Here is a 22,937-nt window from a genome sequence, read left to right as displayed (position 1 = left end):
GATTGAAAGATAGACTCATACCCTACGATGATGTCTTTATCCTGTTAACCGGACTGCCACCAAGCTATTATATCACCTTAACAAGATCCTCTACTTGTAAAGGGATTAATGTAAGCTGCGTCTAATTCCTCCAGTTCGAAAAGTCTCTCCTAAGCTAAATAAACTGTCTGGAGATAACAGGAATAAAACTATGTTGCTGTCTATTTTTGTACATATCTGGGTTCTTAAATGAAGTCAAATTAGTACACGTTGTCGCCTTGTTTGTATTACTGGGATAAACAAGAAAGCAATGTAGAGTCGAACGCAGAGAAAAGCCAGGCATGATTTATTTACATTTAAGATATATTTTCCTTTGTGTAAGTACTGCGTGACAGAGAATCGAAATCTGTTATTTTGAGTATGTGAGAAAAAAGAATTTAGGAACAGCGAAAAGCATTTCTCAAAATGCTTTACGCTGTCACTCAAGATAAATGTAGCTCTGTCTAACATTGGGAATGAACTCTTGGCTTACATTCTTACGCAGCGATTTTCCACAGAGCTTACGAAATATTTACAACCAGCCTTTTGCCTCCTTCAATCGGGAGACGCATTTTACTTATTTATTCTTGTTGTACTCACACGATTTCTTACGGTTTTCAGGAGTCTTTCTGATGGAGTAATAGATATAAATACCTTCGCTACCACTGATCTTTACTGTGTTAAATGAAATCGTCTAGGAACAGCATGGAAATGCAATGAGGTATGGGAATCAAGGAGCTATATGCACTGTGTCCAGGCATCTCGAAATAACCACTCTTGAATTTGGCTTCCTTTTTTGTTTATTTTTAAAAGGAACAAGTTTTGTACGCCATCAGCCTTGGGTTCATTCATTTTTGCGCAAATCACTGTATGCTAGTTATGGAATTGATCATAACAACAATCCATTAGGGAAAAAATTAGTAGGTAAAGTAATAATAAAAATAAACAATAAAAATGCAGGAACACGAAGAAGAAGAAAAACGTGGAACGTAGTTCTAATAGGAAAAAAGTCACATTTCCCTGCAAAAACCTGTAACTTTAATCCATCTGCCTTCTAGATTAATTACTAGTTAATATTTCACGCCGTAGTGCCTAGAGATTGCATCCATCCACTCCACACCATCCACATTGCCCCCAGCAGACCCCCTACCCCTCTCCACAGCACAGTACCATTGCAACGTCACTAAAATCAAGCTATCAATCAATCAATCCCACAGCGCTTGACGGATGAATGTTTTCCTCTACTCCTAATGACTCAAAGGATGCAGTCGGATATCGGCATCACCATCATCATTATCATCATCGTAATCATCATCCTCATCATCATCATCACCGTCGTCATCATCATTATCATCACCTCGTTTTTCTCCCTCTTGGAACTGTCTGAGATAAACGTCAACTTTCTTGAAAATCGATTTAACTTGCAGGCGACCGGAATTGACCCTTAAAATGAGCATAGTCGTCTGCCGGTAGTTTAAAGAAATAATAGTTTGACTTCCTGAATGAGTTTCTGGAGGCTCTTTTTAACTCTCACAGGATAAGGGACCAATCCTAAGCCGAATGAAATAGATGGAGCAAAATAAATACGATTTCTCAAGTCTTGAAAGGGCTGTTGAACTCTAACCTTCAGAGTATACGAAGGAAAAATGTAAAAAAGATAAAGAAATGGGAAAAGAAAACAGAGAAGGACGCTTGTTGTACATAGAATGCAAATAAGTCTGTGTTCCCCCCGTCCTGAGAGAGTTCCTGTACAAGCCACCCCAACCTGCATAGAATCGCCAGTCGGTAGCAAGAATAAATTAAAAGCTAAAATTCCCTCACCCACGTCCCGAGAGAGCTACAACCTTTTGCACGTAACTCAACCTGCGCCCCGCCACTAAATTTTCCCTCCGGGGTAGTCTATAATAAACTTGAATCCATTTCCGAAGCACTTCCTCTCAGAGTTGTCGCGCTAGGGGAGAGTTGTGGGCCTGGGGGGGTTGTAAAGTAAATAACACAATGGCCGAGCGGTGTGGGAGAGGAGGGAAATTATTGGCTACTTGCTATATTTTACCGTAAATTTTGCGCTGAATAAGGTAAATATACTGTTTGTTGCTAGTATGTGTGTTCTAGTAGGTATTGTGAGTCTATTAGGTAGTTGTTGTTTGTTTCTGATGAACCCCAGCCTGTAAGAGCGGACCCATCAACCGCAGGCAAGCAACTGCCCCTGCAGGGTTGGCCCTTGCAGTGACTAATCGATGCTCCCTTGTGGCTAACAGCACCTGACAACAGCGAGGCGCGGGGAATAGGGTGGAAGTTTGATTCCTAGATGGACGTCCCGTAATTTGGCAATAAGTTTACCACATAGCACTGTAAATGGATTCCAGGGTTACAAGAAAACACTGACGTTGTTACTCAGTATAGAGCCATCTGAAGTGGAAAACAAGGGTAATAAAAAGTGATAGGAAGGAAAGGGAGAAGTAGGAAGAGAGAAGGGCAGACGCGGAAACAGAATGAGAAAGGGGAAGGAAGAAGTAGGCAGCACGACATCAAATGAGTGGATGTTGATTGCCATAACCTATCACTATTTATTAGGTAGTAAAGTAGGTAGCACAATAGCCAGGACGATATATATCACTACAAATTCTGTGTTAGGTATGTTGTTGAATATGCTGGAGTGTTTGTTATTACTCTTGTGTTATTAGGATTATTTGTGCTGTACTGGGGGGCAAGTGAGAAAGGAAAATTGGTTAGCGCTTGGCAATACTTCGCTGTAGAGAGTGGGTTTAATTATTATGTTGCTGAATAAAGTAAAAATCGTTGTTGTTGTCGGTGTTGTTGCTGTTGAAGTTATTGTTGTTGTGAGGCTAGAGGTAAGAGAGTAAAGAACCCGATGACAGGGAGGTGTGGGAAAGGGAGGAAAATTATTGGCCACTTGCGTTATTTTACTGCCAATGTTGTGTTCAATTGTCGGGTGGGGAAAAAAACCATGATGATGATGATGATGGTAGAATATTGTTATTATCTGTATGATGAATATGATGATGATAATGATGATGTATAGTGTTGTTGCTAGTTTTATGATGATGATGATGATGATTACGTAGAGTGTTATTACATTTTGTACGATGATGATAATGATGATGATGTTGATAATAATGATGATGATGATAATATGGTAGAATACTGTTGTTATTTAGGTGTTATTTTATTGCAAAAAAATAACCCAGTGGCGGGGAGAGAGAGAGGAAAGCGAAATTATAACCTACTTGCAACATTTCACTGCAAATTTTGTTGCATAAATTTGCCAGGTAATGTTGTTGAATCAGCTAAATTGCTGTTGAAAAAAGGAGATTGTTGTTGCGCCTCTGTTATTAGCACTACAGTATTTTCACTTCAACTTGGCCCAGATTTTCGTCCTTTTACAGTTTATTTCACATTGCTCAGTTAGAGAAAGAAACAATGCTATAGCCCTACATCCTCTTCATAGCACTTCTTCGTGACTAGTATCGTATTTCGGTGTTTAGCTGTTTTTATGACTCGGTATTCAAGATTTAGAGATATCAGTTTTAGGACAAGTTAATGTAAAAGGAGAATAGTGAAGTAAATAGCCGATTGGACAAGAGAGGTGAGAAAGGGATGGATATTGGCTAGTTTCAATAATTCGCGGTGAACTGATGTGTATTGTTAAGTATTTTTGCTGAATATAATGGATTCTCTCTCTCTCTCTCTCTCTCTCTCTCTGGGTGTGTGTGTGTGTGTGTGTGTGTGTGTGTGTGTGTGTGTGTGTGTGTGTGTGTGTGTGTGTGTGTGTGTGTGTGTGTGTGTGCTTTATAACGTGTCTCGTGTGTTATCAGTTAGTACAGGATCTCTATCAGTAAACACAGGACGATTTTGTTAAGCTGGGAGTCAATCACAGTAGCCTAAATGCATTACTTCTATCATTATTAGACGACCTCAGAATTCAGTTTTTATGCCAGACGATTTTATTAAGCTGAAGAAAACCACACGGCGAATTTTCCTGCTCCGTGTAGGGGATTTGGTCAGGAGGAACCAATACAACTTATGCCATTACGTCCATAAGGGTGATTGATTTACCTGGCACAAGGCTTCAGTAACTCAACATTAATTGGAGAGAGAGAGAGAGAGAGAGAGAGAGAGAGAGAGAGAGAGAGATGCATAACTTTAATATCAATACTTTGCCTCGCCACTCAGGTGGGCGGAAACAGGTACGATCATGGAAAATAACAAAGATCAAAGCAATGAGGCAGAACTGAGGAGCAGACTGATGCATGAGGGAAGCATTTAGGTAGAGCAAACTGTGAGGAACATTTAGGTTGACTGATTCTGGCATGGGAGGTGGTGGCTCTCATTTGATGTAATGCTTCCTATAGGTGATGCTTAGTGACATCAAAGGTTTTCTTTTAGTCCTGGAAATCACTTACTACGCTGGGTGGTAACTACATAGCCAGATAGACGCCTTGGTGGTCTAGTGGGTTAAGACTCTTCAAACGGATTTAATACAACAGTGTTTACATCTGAGGGGTAGTTCTGGTTTATTGCTAACGTTTGCCGCTCAGGGAAACGTGAATGGTCTTTCCTCCCTTAAATCTATGAACTAAGTAGCCTAGCCCCGGGCCTCTACTCACCTGATGGGGAGAATACAATAGATAGAGTCTTCCGTGAAAAATATAGAGCGAGTACGACAACACAGGATAGAGTTAATCTCAGGAAGTTGTTTCTGTTTCCTACCTCACTCCATCCTCAGGTAGGAAAAATAAAGGTGATGGTATTGATGATGATGACGATGAAGAATAAGAAGAAAATGGAGGAGGAGGAGGAGGAGGAGGAAGAGGAGGAGGAGGAGGAAGAGGAGGAGGAGGAGGAGGAAGAGGAGGAGGAGGAGGAGGAGGAGGAGGAGCAAGCGAGCGAGCGAGAGAGAGAGAAAGAGAGAGACAGAGAGAGAGAGATTATGACCACACCACAGTACTAGAGGGGCACTCTGTGGAGCGCATCTTTCCATCACGGACAACATAATTTCCAAACCAGTCTTCAAAATGGGTTAGGTTTCCTCACCATTGATTAGGGTTTCGCAAAATGTGTTTCACGGATCTAGAATCTGTAATACGATCCGGATCGGTCCCAGAAGTTAGCTGAGTGTTCCCTGGGACATGGGCTATCTACCCACCAAATTTGGTCCAAATCTCTCTTTTGGTTTTTGAGTATTCCTGCTAACTGACAAGCAAACTAACAAACATCGGTCCCAAAAGTTAATCGATTGTTCCCTATGACACGGGCTATCCACCCACCAGATTTAGTCCAGATCTCTCTTTTAGTTTTTGAGTAATCTTGCTAATAGACAAATAAACAAACAAAACAAACAAACGGGGATGAAAACATACTCTCCCTGTCGGAGAGAATGAGAGGGAAAATGAAAAATAAAATAATACATGGAAATTATTTTTTACAGTCCATGAAAAACAATATAAAATCTCGACCAAACTTTGTATCTTAAAATAATAACAAATAAATAATTACTAAAAATAATAAAACAATGAGGAAATAAGTCCACAGTCTTCCTTGATCTCGTGAAGACGTACAAATAAAAACCATAGGGAGCTTTTTTCGCGTTTGGAAATAATTGTTACAAATGAAAGTAATTTTCCTCCTATTAATGCGAGTAATTTTCATAATTATTTGGAATATATATGCCCTTTCATCATGGCATCAACTGGCCAATTTGAGGCCGTCGAAAAAAAAAGACAAGAAAAAAGGGCGGAGAATATATACGAGCAAATTACGTGCGATGCAGGATATTATTGGTTCTGATCGCCAGCGCTGCCTCTGATCTCCCTACCACAGACACACACAGAAAAATTATTTGTTATTTTATGGTGGGCCGTCTGTCTGCGTGGCAACAACAGCAGCAGTTTTCAATAATTAGTCACATGGAAAGGCCCGAGGAAATATGCCCAATTTTATGGAGCCTCGGTAGTGAGAGAGGGGAGGAGGTCATTTGCATATGCAGTTGCCTCTTTCTTATATTCACTGGCCATTGTTTTCCTTTTTAATGATGGGAGTGTCTGGCTTATTATTGCGTTGTTGAAAGAATTAGTTCCCTGTGGAGGCTGGTGGGGAAAAATGCATGGCGGGAAATGGAATAGATAAAGGGACTCGACTGGGGGGAGAGAGAGAGAGAGAGAGAGAGAGAGAGAGAGAATATACTCCTTTAGTGAAAGCTCAGGACTCCCAGAAAAAAAAAAAAAAAAAAAAGGCGTAATGAAATATGGAGAACATACTCGTATTGCAAGGGGTGACCAAGCCTAGGTGGCGACACTTTTGCGGCTCTTGAACTCACCCAGTCACTAAGAAAATCCAAGTCGGGCTAAAACTGTTGTGTCCTCTGAAAAAACATCTTTTTCATATGTAAGTAATATTCTTCCTCTTAAACAATATACGGGACTGTGTAATGAAGATAAATATTACGTGCTGTTCAATGTTATCGCTGCGAACTGTCCTAACCATTTGACAGGGATTTCTCATGTAACAGATGAATACATTGGACTGGTCAAGACTTTTTTTAATCCTTGACTCATCTGAATGTGGACCACCAAACTACAGATGCATTCTCCTGCAGTCCACCATCCCCCTGGCAAAGGATGAGGAAGGAGTTGAGGGACATTTGTATAAACGGGTAGAAAGAGCGGCCTAAGTATATCATTGCCACACCACGGGAAGGCGTCCCTCACTAATGCCATATTGTGTATCAGTCACTGTGATCGTAGGGAGCTGCCAAACATCAACCGCATTCTAGTTTAGCTAAAGCCAGACGATTTTAGGCATCTGATATTGAGTATAGAAGCCTGAGAGTGTTAATCCTGTGGTCTAATTTCTTGCAGCTGAATAAAGTCGACGGATCAGGCTAAAACACCAAATTGCGATAACAGCATCGAAAGAGATGACAAGATCTTAAAGTCAAAATTGTCATCAGAGTGAATCCTTGCAGCAGTCGTCAGGCGGATCAGTCAATTATCACGGTTCGAATGTGTGTGTGTGTGTGTGTGTGTGTGTGTGTGTGTGTGTGTGTGTGTGTGTGTGTGTGTGTGTGTGTGTGTGTGTGTGTGTGTGTGTGTGTGTGTGTGTGTGTGTGTGTGTGTGTGTGTGTGTGTGTGTGTGTGTGTGTGTGTGTGTGTGTGTTACAGATCGAAATAACAAATGCTCAGCTAATCTGGACAGACACTAGTAAAAAGCAAGAGAGAGAGATTAGTTTTTCTTAAGAGTAATACGCCAGGTAACAGGCATAAAACACAAGGTTCTTTTTCGTCGTCCTCATCTACTCTTTCTTCTTCTCCTTCCTTTCTATCTGTTTATCCACCGATTTTTTATCTATATATCTCACTTTTCCTCTTCTTCCCCCTCTACAGGTCCTGAGTTCTGGGGCGTGATCAATCCAGCGTGGGTGATGTGCTCTGAGGGGCGCCGCCAGTCCCCCATCAACCTGGACCCACGCACACTACTCCACGACCCCAACCTCACACCCCTATCCCTCGACAAGACGCAGGTAAGTCGATACAAAAAAATAAACAGATAGATATGTAATTAGGGATGTGTAGGAGAGCCAGTGTTTACTAGGAAGCAATGTTTATTAAATTTACTTCGTGATCCCTATCTCACATCTCCATCCCTTAACAGGAAGCAGGTAAGTCAATAAAGATAAATAAATTAATGAGTAAATAAAGGTCTGTAGGAGAACCACTGAGTAATAAAATGACATGTTTTATACCAGACTTACCCCAATACCCTGGACAACACACAGGTTCGTAAATAAAGAGATGAGCAATAGAACGACTTGTAGTAAAGCAATGTGTACTAGACTTATAAACAGACTAATTGTACCATAAAGACTCCCACATGCAAACCTTACAAAATTCCCTCGACAAGACACAGGTTAATATAAAAGCTTTCCAATGGGGCCATGTTTACTAGAGCTACAGGTATGCTATGTGTGCAAATTATATCCCACAACCCTAACTTCAACAGGCTATCAGTAAAAATATTAGTAGAAGTGTCATGTGTGAAGATGTACAGTAAAGTTATTTGTACTAGTCATAAAGCGTACACAATACACAGTAAAGTCAAGGATTCTAGTGGTTACCAATTCACACTACTACAAGCGTCAGCCCAGGATAAACAGGGGTCAACATGGGGGAGGCAGAGGGATTCTGGTCGGTGATAAAAAAAATTGTAGGTGCCATGTAAGCAAGGGTCCCGGTCACTAAGGGACTGGCGGAGTGAGTGTGCCAGCCCCTCCTACTCCATCTTTGCTGTAAGGCCAAGAATAAAGTTTTAAGACTCCCTCCCCACCTTTAAAAAATCTGTTTCAAGATTATTATCAAATGAAGTTGTATCGAAAAAAGACTGTTTTCATCTATTCATTGTTAGAAGGGCAATTTGATATGGCCAATGGAGCTAGCGACAGGTTACTTTATTCACTTCACGCGTTTACTTTTGCTACATTTTAAACGTGCCGTGCTATAAATATAGAGAGTTTAGTACTATGTGTTGAAAGAGAGAGAGAGAGAGAGAGAGAGAGAGAGAGAGAGAGAGAGTTCTTGTTCCCTCACTATTACTCTCCACATCTAGTCGGCTAATGTTGTCTTAGTATTATCATTGTTAATAATCAGAGTTCTAGGTCCCTCTCTGTTGCTGTTCACGTGATGTAGGTTAATGTTTCTTTGCTTTTTGTAGTCTTTTTCAGGAGCTTCATTACTTCTTCCTGCATCCTCCTCCCCTCTTTAATACCCTTCTACCTGACTTCCAAGTTCAGGTAATCTCTTAATCTCTGCGCCTCCCTCTCTTTCAGCCTCGGCCTCTTTCTCCAGTTTCTACCAACCTGTTCTGCCCGAGTGCGTCTTTTTTTTACTTCATTCTAGCTCCTACTAGTCTATACTTTCTTTACACAAACTTGGCCTAAAATTGCCATCTCTCCATCATGAATGTTGAGTTGTAAGAATACATTAGCACTAGAATGAGATGCTTGTCATGAAGAAGTGCCATGGAATGAATGTAGAACCATAGTATTGTCTTTTTCTGTCCTTCATGTATACCCTATAAAAAAAAGAATCGGGACCCCACGAGCTGATGCGTCTCGCAATGACCACTGATACGCACCAGAACTCGGTTTGGGCTTCAAATTCCTTCGTGTGGTGTGGCATATTGTATCGTGCAGTAAGGGTCCCGATTCTTTTTTTATAGGGTGTACGTACGTGAGGTAAGCTGCAATAGGATGAAAACCTGGGCCAAGCTAGAGAAAAGAGAGTATAATTTAAACAGTATATAGGAGAAATCTTAATCACTTGAATTCGAAGTCTTATTAAAATCGTCTGGTGATGGCAAGAATATAATGAAGAATACGTCATCGGACTAAAGGCGTTAAACAGTTTACCACGAACATAATCTAGGAGGATATAGAGGTGTGATGAGCAGGATAAATAGCTAAGGAAGGGGTACTACGACATCTCCAAAGCCTCAGCCCCGAGTCACATCAAGGGAAACAGAGGACACAGACAAAACAGGACGAAATAAGTGTCAACACGGGGTGGCGTCATGTCGGGCGATGTCATGTCGGCCAGGGTGGGATAAGTATGGAGACGGGGGTATGCAGGCTGTGTTACAATCAAGGGTCGTTTTCTAAGTGTCTTGAAAGATTCGTAATACCTATTCCTTAGCCAACTACGCTGTTTCTTACACCTGAATATCCTCTTGTAAATGAGAAACGCAAGCTGTGTTACAACTGAGGATGGTATTTTAAAGGGTTTTTTAGAGTTGGTAATACCTCATCCTCGGCGACTTTTTCTGTACATTTCACTTCATTATCCTCTTCTATAAAAACTGCAGTGTTTTTCTCTCTCGGGGCAGGAAGACAAGAGTGGTTCTGTCAAGAACTCTGACAAGGATTTAATTTTCATATCAAGGTCAATAGTAAAAAAGATATTCTAAGCAAGCCCTGTACTGGGGTATTCATTTTTCTTGTCTTTTTCCCTGACCAATTAGATCAACAAAGTGAAACAAATAAGCCGGTGCAAAGTGCGATCCACCTAGGGTTCCCATGAGCAACCCATGCCTGTCTGACCTAGTGTGGCCCTCTGCACTTGTCCCAGATGGTGAGTGACAAGTGTCTGACCTTTGTCGCCATTACACCTACACCCAGGTCACGTGGGCCCCCAGACGAGAGGGCCGTATACACTTGGGCTTAGAACACGAGTGCTCAGCCTTCACCGTTGAAGTGCCAAACTTTACTTTCAGCAAGACTTGGTGGGTTGCATTCATCCTATAAAGCCAAAAGCTCCGAAACTTATCCAGACTCATTATAACTCACGATCTGCTACACTGCTGGTCTGATTATATTAACTTTAATTGATCCTGGCTCTTGTTTCAGTGACCAAACTATACATTTTTCAACATGGATGTTCATGAGGCAAATTGGAATATGATATTTTCAGTTGCTTTTTATGGAAAGAGCCGGACAAATTGATGGCAGCCCAAGGGCTGCTCGTTGAGCACTCCTTTCTTGGCAGTTTATTTTCCTTATACACTTTAAACTCCTTAAGGGTCATTATGTCTTCCATCTTGTGTTATCTGAGTATTCTGTATCCATATTCTGTCCTTACCTCAAACTCATTCTGGACAAAAAAAAAAAAGTAAAGAAAAAAGAAAAGAAAGAAAGAGAGAAAAGTCGTCCCCATCACTGACCGCGCCTGAGTCCAGTACCATAATCTTGTCCAGTGCACAGTATCGTATGTGAGGTGCCGCTAAGCGTATCCTGCGAGCTGAAACGTGAGCTGCAGTAAGAGTAGTGTGGTGTCTGGGCCAGGGTTGAGGGGAGGGGAGGGCAGAGGGTTGCCGTTTCTAACTTGGTGAAGCTGCAGCGAGGGAAGCAAGCTTGACCTTATTTTCACATTCGGACGGCAATGTCTTAAAGTACAAATGGAGTTACGCTAAGATTTTATTTTGCTGTAGTACGAATATGCACTCTAAGATGAACAAAAGAAGACAATATTTTAGCTTGTACTGAACAGACGAAAATGCCGAGCCTAGGTAGGTGGTACGCGCACACACACACACACACACACACACACACACACACACACACACACACACACACACACACACACACACATATATATATATACTGTATATAGATAGATAGTTAGATAGATATAGATATAGATATATAAAACATTCAATCTGGTAAGAAAATAAAAATCGATTTCCGAAATTTGAAAAAATGGTGACTGGGTTGGCCACTGAGTCCCGACGATTTCCGGATCCACGGCCATCGAGGGGTTTCAACCCCCCACCCAGCCCAGGGCCCTTGACCGATTTTGATGAAAAACAGTTGGCTTCCAGGGTTTATGGATATCTTCTTTCTGATTTTTTTTCAGAACGATTAGCGGAAAATTGTGACATGTAGAGTGCAGACAAACAAACAGACAGACAGACAAACATACCGAACGCACCAACATGCTTGCCGAATCTTTTGATTCCGGCAAGCAACAAGGGGACAGGTTAAGGCAGCGACACTTTCGTATCATTCTATGGTAGATTTGTTTTTACCTGATAGAACTGGAACACTCTACAACTTGAATAATAAGTCGTAGTTGCATGAAATGAGCATTAATTATCAGATAAGAATAAGTCCTCTTGGGTACCAGTCTGATGGCCACTCAAGTTTAATTAAACATGACCATCAGCTGAGCTGAAAGGGGTTGGGGATGCTCGTCAAGTTAAAACAAATAGTCTATAGGATCCAGACAAGACTCCTCGCTGATTGCTGTACACTTGGACACACACCCAACAGCACCATACAACGCAGCGTAAACATCATACATACATAGTCTCTGCAGTCACCCACAGTCCTTATACCTGTAGTTGATTAGACCACTCTCGCTCTCTCTCTCCTCCCTGGATGTAATTCATTTGGCTACTGCTGTGGGTAATCGTAAATGTTGTTGTATCTAGCTCTGTCTTGCAGTTACATACTTTCTCGTATCATATTTGCTTCGTACTATTCTTTCTTTTACAGCAAGAAACACTGTAAACTGATTGTGATAAATACTGTGATTTTTACTTTATAAAGCCGTTAATAAGCCACGTTAGACATTGTGCTATTATCTTAACTCTGTATTTTAGAGAAAAAGATGCTGGTGATGTAGGCTATGTGCACCAAACGTTCCTGAACTAAATAAAAACTTGAACATGAATTCTGATAGCTGGCTGAGAAATCAGATCCAGAGAACAGCAAGACAAAAAATAATGCATCATGAAGATAGTCTCGTTTCCCTTATACTGTACTACCTATATACACTGATATTATACTATTACGTTATTTAGATAGACGGATAGACAGATAGATAAATATATAGATATAGACATATACTGTTTCCTTATTTTTTTATTTATATACAGTAAAAGAAAAAAACACTACTAACAGGCCGCGACAAAGTTTGGAATACACACGAGAAGTATCAGCCTTCGGAAGGGGAAGATAACGCAGCCAATCTCCTGTTTCCTGTCAGTCTCCCCCTCGTTCACAGATTCATCACCACCATATATTTTTACTTTGGTCTTCAAACGTTAACTGGATCAGTGAATTCTATCAGTAACGATGCGTGTGCTGAAGGGAGAGGACTGGAAGCTTTCTCTCCCCTGATGTAAGCGTATTTTAGTCTCCAGCTTGTTATTTCTCCCTCTCCCTCGCTAATCAGAAAGGTAAACTCTGACGTCTGCCTGTAGTGTCCTGGATAAAAATTACGTTACACTTTTGCGGTTCCCGTGAGCGAAGAGGATGACCATTTAAGGAGGTATACTAGGTGGAAGAAGTGCATCGTAGCACCTTTTAGCTGGTGATTTATTTTGTATAGGGCTAGGTGAGTCTCTCCTATGTTTCTATATCGTATTAACATCGAGTTTGTATCAGTCACATTGAAGAGGAAAATGAAGTGTAATGTGGAGAATAAATATCTAAGGAAAGGGTGCTGCTAAGTGTCCATTTATACAGTACTAATAAGAGCTAACGGGAACTAATAAGGAGGTGACAAGGAGGCAATGGTATAGACATATTGGCAACGCTGATTGATACCTGATTGATACCTGTCATTAATTACATGCTGCATGCCTCACACCGGTGCATGGACGATTTATTTATTTATTTATTTATTTATTTTGAGTACACAGATTCTGAAACTTCTATATATACGAGAATTTTGATAGGAAATTGTGCTACGACGCTGATAAAGCCAAAAAATTTCCTGATGATAATGATGTTGAAGTTTCTAAAATGTTTCGTGAGGGGGATGATGATGATGATGATGATGATGATGATGATGATGATGATGATGATGATGATGATGATGATGAAGCTCCTAAAAATGTTTCCTGAGGGGGATGACGATGGTGATGATATGATGATGATGATGATGATGATGATGATGTTCCTAAAATATCTACTGATGATGGTGATGATGATGATGATGATGATGATGATGACAGAGTTCCATTATCATGTTTCCTGATAGTAATAATAATAATAATAATAATGAAAATGACGACGACGATAAAGCTTCCAAATTATTTCCAACGTCCATCCCCTTTAATATTGACGCTGATAATACTAACTATTATCACGCAATATTTCGGTCAAGCATCATTTCAACGAGTATTAAATAGGCGCTGAAAGTGTGTGTGAGATCGAATTACACTGGGGATCCTTTTTACTGAGGCTATAAAGGGATCAGATTCAGGCTATAGGGTTAGGTTTGACTGAGTACGTGGGATTGGGTAGTGTTTGATGCTATCTTTCTTTCTGTCTGTCTGTATGTCTGTCTGTCTCTCTCTCTCTCTCTCTCTCTCTCTCTCTCTCTCTCTCTCTCTCGAACAAAGCATAACAAAGACCTACCAACCAAGAGTGGAGCTCCTGCCCTAAACACTGACATTTACTCCACCTCTCTCCCTCTCTCAATCCCCCTCCCCCACCCTCTCCCCAATCCTTCCCCTTCTTCCCCCACCCCATCCTTCCTCCCCTCCTCCCCATCAACATTTACCGCTCTCTCTCCCTTCCATTTTCATTCCCCAATACATTTTTGTTTTACTTCTTTTTTTTTACCAAGTTCAAAATGACAGGTGTAATCGAAAGGAATATGTGTATAATTTTTCACCTGTGTTGGCAGTGGCCCGATATATCAATCATTGGGGTATAATGACACGGTAGCACGACACACGCACGAGAGAGAGAGAGAGAGAGGGAGGGAGAGTGTGTTTGTATTCGTGTTTGTTTATTTGTGTGTTTGTCTGTCTGAGTGTTTGTGTACGAAAGCTTTGGTGTACGGCGGGTGTAGGTGTGTCCTAGAGTTGTAGTGCGTCAGGTGTGTCTACTGCTGGTCAGGATACGTATGTGCGTTTCGTGAAGGTGTTTGTAAGTGAAGTTGTGTGTACGCTTGGTGTGTATACGATTGGCGTGTGTGTGTGTGTGTGTGTGTGTGTGTGTGTGTGTGTGTGTGTGTGTGTGTGTGTGTGTGTGTGTGTGTGTGTATGTGTGTGGTAGGGTGGCAGACACATTCACATGCAGGTAGAGTGGCAAACATAAACACTGATTCACTTTTTCTTGGTAGCGTAGAGACTTCGTAGCACTTTTTCTGTAGCGATTTTAACCCATCAATACATCATCCAATCTCTCTCTCTCTCTCTCTCTCTCTCTCTCTCTCTCTCTCTCTGATTTACCGGGGTTTTCCAGAGCTAAACACCCATATATTTCAAACGCTCTTGCATGGTATAAAAAAAACATGAAGCGACTGTTATTTCTGTTTGGAGTAAATACGGGTTTTTATATATATTTTTCCGGCAGCAATTTTTTGGAAATATTCGAACACAAACAGTGGCAAAAAAAGCTGATTTTAATTCGCGTGGATTACTCAAAGAGGAAACAGGTTTAGCGATTTATATGCGTCCAAGTTTTTTTTTTTTAAATAAAACTTTCAAGGATATGTGTGTGTGTGTGTGTGAGAGAGAGAGAGAGAGACTAGACTGTTGACTCTCTCTCTCTCTCTCTCTCTCTCTCTCTCTCTCTCTCTCTCTCTCTCTCTCTCTCTCTCAGCTGGCTTCACCTCAATAACAAGCCAATCAAGCCACCATCCCTCCTACAAGAGGATGAAGAGGAGACTGACCAACAAAGCTACCCAGTCCTCAGTCTTGACCCGAGAAATCTGGGGTCGTATTCCAGATGGCCTTGGGATTCTCGTAACACTCTTTCCTTAGCGATTTACTCTGCTTATCACACCTAAATTAGCGAAAATGTTCTCGTAACGTCTCTCTCTCTCTCTCTCTCTCTCTCTCTCTCTTCTAGTTCAGACGACTCCATACTTTCAACCAATGCATATTTTTCTCTAGGATGAAGATTGAGCAGAAACTTCAATAACTACCTCACTGGATCTCGCGTAGTCGATAGGTGTTTGAATTACCTCCTTCTTCGCCTCCTCCAGGTTCAGGGGATGCTGGTCAACACAGGTCACAGCCTCGAGTGGAGGGTGAAGCCGTCCTCGGGGCCCCCAGTCAACCTCTCCGGGGGCCCTCTCTCCTACACCTACTCCGTCAGCCACCTCAGACTCCACTTCGGCGAGAGGGACCTCCAGGGCTCCGAGCACACCATAGCCAACTACGCCTTCCCCGCGGAGGTAAGGCTTCATCATCACCACCATCATCATCATCATCATCATCATTATTATTATCATCAATCAATAATCATCATTCGTTAATCGTCAGTCATCATTATTCAGCCGTCAGTCATCATCAACATTATTATCATCATCATCATCACTGTTATTATTATCATTATTATTATCATCAATCAATAATCATCATTCGTTAATCGTCAGTCATCATTATTCAGCCGTCAGTCATCATCAACATTATCTTCATCACCATCATCAATCAACAACCATCAAGCATCACTAATCATTCGTCAGTCATCATTACTCAGCCGTCAGTCATCATCACCATTATCTTCCTCATTATCATCATTATCATCACCAGTCACCACAATTATAGAGTCGTCACTATGAAGCGTGGAAATGCTAGTGCCTAGGGAGGGAATTTTAATGCTTCATTTATATTTACTTAAAAAAAAAAAAATGCAGGAAAAAATAAAAGAAATGTAACCATATAATAAGAAGCTGAGAAAAATAATGGTGGGAAAATATACTTAAATTTCAGTACTATAATTCGATTCTTACTTGATAGGACTATGGTTTTAAAAATTGTCTGAAGGCAGGAAAATGTAAAACCAAAAGAAAGCGTTATTATTTCAAGAGATTAATACCTCAGAAATATTTATAAACAGGTAATAATGAAATAGTGAAATTCAGGTGGGGAAAATGTATTAGAATGTATACATCAACAAGACGCGGGTCATAGTGAGGTTGATATTAAATGCAGGGAATAGTAAAAGGTAATAATCAGCTCTAATTCAAATGGCGAAACTGCACTGATTAATAATCAGATGATATAAATTCGTCTAATTGAGGCAGAGAGAAATGTATTGAATAAAAATGTTAAATACGTCGGTGAACTTCATATGGGGAATTAGGTATTGAATATAATCAGATTAAACCAGGAAAACGTATTTGATAAAATCACATAATAATGCAAATAAGTTGGTCGGGCTCAGGTAGTGAAAGAGTATATCGAATAATAATAATAATAATAATAATAATAATAATAACAAAAATAATGTTGGTCAAATGCAGGCACAAAATAAATGTAAGATAATAATAAGAACCTGGTCAAAATCAGGGGAACAAAAAAAAGTTTAAAAAAATATTGAATTAATGCTCCTGTTCCTGCTCCTCAAAGGTGTGCCAAAAAAGAGGCTGGTTAATTATCTGCTTTTACCTGCATCCTCCGCTCCTGCCTCCTCCCCTACCTCCTCCACCCCTTCCTTCCCCAGCAACACTCGCCCTCTCGTATTTTCACACAACCTTCACGCGAAAAATAAGGACAAACTAAAAAGCTTATTTATGTAGAGCGCAAACCCTATAATTAAATGTTTTAGGGTTCTGGAGGAAAGAGTGAAAAAATGAATAGAGGGAAATGTGTAAAGGAAATGTATAATGTATGAAGGTGAGGGACATATGTAAAGGAAATGTATGAAGTGAAATGTATGAGGTAAATAATCCAATGAGTAAAATATTAAACTAGCTGTATGAGACAAAATGTATAAGCTAACTGTATAAAGTGTGTAAGGTAAATATATAAATTAACATGTATAGAGTGAATAAATTATTGATGCCTGCAGGAAGAAATAAAAAATAAAATATAATAAAAAATAAAGTGTATGGAGTTAAAAACAATACGCGTATACAATTTTCATGCATATACATCTAACCCCATGCTATGTACCTACGCCTATTAAATCTTCAGTTATATATACACCTCATTACACAACCGAGTTATAAATAAATAAAGAGATCCATTCACACGTCTCTTCGAGGAACCTGATATTCATAGCATTTACTTAGAACTGGACCAGGCGCTTAGTGATTAAAGGACCAAATTCCGCCGATGAAAACATGATATTCCTATTAATTAAAGAAGATACTGAATCCACTGTATATTGCACGAGAACCCTAAACAGACCTACAGACCGAGCTATAAGGCACACGAACGACGGCAGACAATATTTCTTCACCTTAACTTGGCCTAAAATCTATTGTAAGTCACACGAGCAAAGATGAAGCAAGCTATATCCCTTCCACTTTAATTGACATAAAATCGTCATCTAAGACACACGAGCAAGATGGAGAAAGCAATATTCTTCTCACTTTAACTCGGCCTAAAACTGCCAAGGATGTTGAGGCGTAGCACTGTATTTTTCTGCCACTGAATTGTAACAATATATCAACTCATTAAAATTATGTTGATCACGAAAAAGTGCTATGGAAGGGATGTAGAGCTGTAGGACTGTCTTTTCTGCCAATGAGCTACGTGAAATATGCAGCAAAAATACGAAAATTTGGGTCAGGTTAAGGTGAAAAGAGTATGGTTTAGGAGGGACGGAGACAAACGGCATGCGGCTTGGAATGTAATATACTTCGCAGCCTAAGAACATCGTTTCTTGAGTGTTCTTGCTTGTTCTAGTTTATTCTCTTAAACATCTATAGAACAGACATTTCGAACGGTTCAGAATGGGATATATATATATGTTTATTATCGTTGTTGTTGTTGTTCCTATCGTAAAAGTGATCACATTTACTTACGCTCTCGTCCTCTTAACTGCTTTTGTACGGCTGACGATTTAACCTGACATTTAGAAAGGCATTTCAAACAGTTCCGAATTTTATACAGTATTGGTGTGCCTTGTTATTATTTATTGTGTGAAAGTTATTATATCTGTATCCTGTCTCTCTCTCGCCCGCAGCTGCAAGTGTACGGCTACAACGCACAGCTGTACCGCAACTTTAGTCAGGCGGCCAGCCAGGTGTACGGAGTGGTGGCGGTGGGGGTGCTGGTGCAGGTGAGTGGACATATAACCCACTTAACCCCTTCACTACCAGGACGTCTTATTTTACGCTATTTTTGTTCCAGGGTGTATGAGATGGTGGCGGGGGCTGGGAGTGATGATGAAATCGAATCCACATACTGGTTAACTCTTCAGGCCAATGATATATTCTTTATTTTATTTTTTTATTTGTACACGAATATAATCAGTATAGAAGAGAGATTTTTTACTGGGGAAGGTAGATACAGAGTTAGTCAAATTACGGCCAACGATTTTTCTCCATCAAATGAAACCGTCTGGAGATAGGATGAATATTTGTTAAAGACATCCCCTGGTTGAAATTGAGCTTGACTATCGGGAAGGCTTCTTTTAAATTATTCCGTCGGAGGCCTAGGATGCAATGCAGCTTAGAACACGCCTGCTACCCCCTCCCAAGTAATAAAGGAATTAGAATAATCACTTTATTCTTACAATTACAAGACGATTATATTTAGTTTCTTTGAGACGTCTCGTGGAGAAGGAGATAGACCTAGGCACTCTTCTCCTTTTGCTTAGTTTTCACTTTATCTTCTATTGCGCTCTCAGTAGAATTGCCATGGATATTTCTTCAATATTTTATGTTACCTTAATAATTAGTTATAATGTAACTTCAAGATATAACTATCTATAAATTTTGGCTGCTCATCTCATGCTTGGATGAATATGTGGTTGTGTGTCATGTAGCTGTCTGTAGTTACGTTGCAACATTGCCTTTATTTCCTAGACGGAGAATATACTGCGTGGTAAAGACATTGTGACTCCCCATCTCATTCTTCAACGACCAGTTAGCTGTGTTCCGTGTAGCTATATGTAGTTACCGCTGCCGAATTGCGTTTATGTGTCAGACGCTGAATGTACTGCTAGTCTGGGTGGAACAGGGCTGACCAGATGAGTCCCCCATTGCGAGTCCCCAGCCGCAGTCCCCATGCACGTGTTAATGGGGTCGTAAGAGACAATGGAAGGGATTTAGGCGCCAGTGAGCGGCTCAGGCGATCGGAACACGGCATGTTGAGGGTGATATGTAAAGCTGGAACACACACACACACACACACACACAGCATTAAAGTGTGTCGTACATGAACATAACAGCCTGGACCCTCTTTAATACGTGTACACACCAACCTGTAACATGTGTAGTACGTGAGTTGTAATATCCTAATCTGCCCCTAATTCATGTACGTATCAAAGCGTAATGTGTGTACTACATGAGTGTAATTTGCCTTGTCTCTCCCTCACAGCTGGGTGACCGCACAACCCCTGCTCTGGCCAACATGCTGCAGGGCCTTCCTAGTGTCAAGTATGGAGGTGAGTACGTGTGTGTGTGTGTGTGTGTGTGTGTGTGTGTGTGTGTGTGTGTGTGTGTGTGTGTGTGTGTGTGTGTGTGTGTGTGTGTGTGTGTGTGTGTGTGTGTGTGTGTGTGTGTGTGTGTGTGTGTTTGAGAGAGAGAGAGAGAGAGAGAGAGAGAGAGAGAGAGAGAGAGTTACATAAATTTTCAGGTTACACTGACCTTTCGATGTTGTGTTGATAGTCCGACCTTAAAATTGAAGGGAGACAAACAGACAGACAGAGAGAGGACAGACAAAGAGACAGAGACAGACAGGCAGATAGAGAGACAGAGACAGGAAGACAGACAGACACAGACAGAGACAGAGATGAAATAAAAAATGGCCGGGAGACTAACTGGCCATTCTTTGGAGACTCGTTATGTACAAATTGTTATCCTTCCTAAATGGCCAAACCAGGGACGCTAAAGTTGACTGCTTTAGGGCGATGGCATGTTTAAAACTTTGGTATTATTTTCTATTCGGAATTGAAGAAAAAAATGAAAATACATACCAAAATTCCGTTGCTACCTACAGTATATAAAGTTAATTCACAAGTTTCCCCAGTTCCCTTTTATTTATCTTTTAAGAAGTTCACCTTAAATTATTCATAAAAATAAAGTTCCATAAAAAAACTTTTTTTAACATCTCAAGTTACTCCTTTCCTGTATATTTTCTTATTAGTGTCACCTTTAATTACAAACATTTTCGCCTATCAAACGTCCATCACTAATCTAATTTACATATGTCAACAGCTTAGAGCACCAGCTACGTAAAGAAAAAAAACTATTATTTCGAAACCATCCCTGACACTAAACAAAGACTTGCCGTAGTGGAGAAACAAAGACCGATATACTATGTGTGTCTGTGCAGAGGAGAGGAAGGTGATATTTTGTCGTGCTGGAGTTAAGGTCAGATAAAGGTTTGAGAGAGAGAGAGAGAGAGAGAGAGAAAGAGAGAGAGAGAGGAGAAAATGTTTATATAATCGGGCAGTGGAACACCTCTGTTATAGTCACCACGCGAAGGCCTCCGTAACCAGCATCAGTATAGAGACAAATGAGTAGACAGTTGGAAAGGCTGTACCGGTATTTATATTTTGTTTATTTATTTATTCATTTGCGTTCCCCACACGTAAGCATCTCGCAGCGAAAGGGTTAGAATAAATCACCACGGCTATGCATTGAACCAGTCACATTCCGGGTATTCACGGATGTTGCCTGAGTGAGTCTGAGATCATTTGTATGCTATTGGAGACTGAGAGTGTTATGCAGCGTCAGATCTGCCTCGTTTCCTGTATTCACGGATATTGCTTGAGTGGGTTTGAAATCATTTGTCTCAGGAGTGGCATCATCTGTTCATTAAAACTTGCTTACACTTACCTATTTACTTGCACTTACCTATCAATACACTCTCATCTTTACAGTCTCCCTTCATCCCTCCCTTCACTGCATTTTCTCACACACTTGTCTCTCCTCTCCTTACTTTCTTTTGCTCACACACACACACACACACACACACACACACACACACACACACACACACACACACACACACACGCACGCACACACACACGCACGCACGCACGCACGCACGCACGCGCGCTCTTGTCTCCTTAAAAAAAAAAAAAATAGAAATGAAGATGAAGAAGAAGAAGAAGAAGATAAGGAATCGAAGAAAAAAAAAAGAACGAATGACTGAATTAGTGAAAAAAAAAAAAAATAAAAGAATAGGAAAGAAATGAATGAAAAGGAAGTACAAGAGAAATCATGCATAAACTCAACAATTCCCGCCGATTTTTTTGTTTATTTTGTTCAGACCCTTGACGTCGCCTTCTAAATTCTCACTGTTTAGGTGACATGTACACTCCTGGAGCCTGAAGTGTGCCCTTTGGAAGTTCAGAAGTACAGTGAGAACACTTAAATTGCCCTCCATTTGCTCAGAGTTAGGGAATTTCTCGCTTAGGATACATTTGATAAATTTCTTGGTGGCTTTTCTTTTCCTATATACTGGGTTGTTGATACGAAATGCTCCGCTTCCACTCCACTGGGTGATTTAGCGTGTGTTGTGGAGAGGGATCAGTCAGGGTTATCAGTGTCTATCCTGCGTCTTTTGTGTCCTACTCCCTTTGCCACACCCTTGCCCAGACCAGTAGACTGAGCCGTACCCTCAACACACAAGATTCCATCAGGTGAGATTCTAGGGGGGCGCTCTTTACAGACCACGCTATATACCGTACTGTATTTCACTTAACATCACATTCATTTCATATACCGACATTCCCAAATTATTCACATTAGATTTACAGTAATTCTTTGAGCGCTAAGATTTCACTCGACAAAACAAATAAATAAGTAAATAAAGTCAACCTAAATCATATTCCCAGGTGCATTAACAACAGAAAAAGAAGCTTACACGATTCTCTCTCTCGCTCTCTCTCTCTCTCTCTCTCTCTCTCTCTCTCTCTCTCTCTGATCGTTAGTTTTCTCTCGGTAGAACAAAATCTCCGTATGTCAGCAAAAAAAAAAAAAAAAAAATCCTGTACTCCAACCACAGCGATGGGAATAAGAGTAGTGAGAGGAAATGGAACGTTGTGTGTAACCTAGTGCAAAATTGAATTATCCTCGTTGCTTTTGATTTCATGTATATTTTCAAGCTGATTTCGATTTTAAGAATGCATCAGGATAAGCTGTTTTAATACGATGGCATCTTTCCTAATTCAGTGACCATGATATACTAAAAGAAGACATAATCGCCAAGCATGCTTTAATGGAGATTATTTGATATGTGAAAAGAATAAAGGACGAAAGAATGCAAAAAGTAGTCCATTCCAGAGAAAACTGAACAAAAGGGAGACAGAATCAATCTCCGATCATTTCGAGATGCTGGCAGAGGTAGTCATGCTGAGAAAGACGATTCCAGAGACAGGCAGATATATACTGTTTAAGAAGGACTGGGAGCACTGGAATATTCCAGCAATAGAGAGCTTAGAGCCTCTTGAACGGTGATCCCTACTGAGCTCACTAAATATC

General features: G+C 40.6%; 1 protein-coding gene across 1 annotated transcript in view; it reads left to right on the top strand.

Annotated features, from left to right (window-relative positions):
- LOC145418767 (carbonic anhydrase-related protein 10-like) overlaps nucleotides 1-22,937 on the top strand; it is a 90,681-nt gene that overhangs the window by 55,831 nt on the left and 11,913 nt on the right. Inside the window, exons 3-6 of the mRNA XM_080287105.1 lie at nucleotides 7,422-7,558; nucleotides 15,534-15,725; nucleotides 18,467-18,562; nucleotides 19,825-19,891. Coding sequence (XP_080143231.1) covers nucleotides 7,422-7,558; nucleotides 15,534-15,725; nucleotides 18,467-18,562; nucleotides 19,825-19,891 — 492 coding nt within the window. The remainder of the gene's footprint in view (nucleotides 1-7,421; nucleotides 7,559-15,533; nucleotides 15,726-18,466; nucleotides 18,563-19,824; nucleotides 19,892-22,937) is intronic.

The sequence above is a fragment of the Coenobita brevimanus genome, chromosome 14 (assembly GCF_032717465.1).
Source record: "Coenobita brevimanus isolate Jiangsu-jjx chromosome 14, ASM3271746v2, whole genome shotgun sequence".
In the NCBI taxonomy this organism is placed as follows: domain Eukaryota; kingdom Metazoa; phylum Arthropoda; class Malacostraca; order Decapoda; family Coenobitidae; genus Coenobita; species Coenobita brevimanus.
This window is presented reverse-complemented; position numbering and strand designations above follow the sequence as displayed.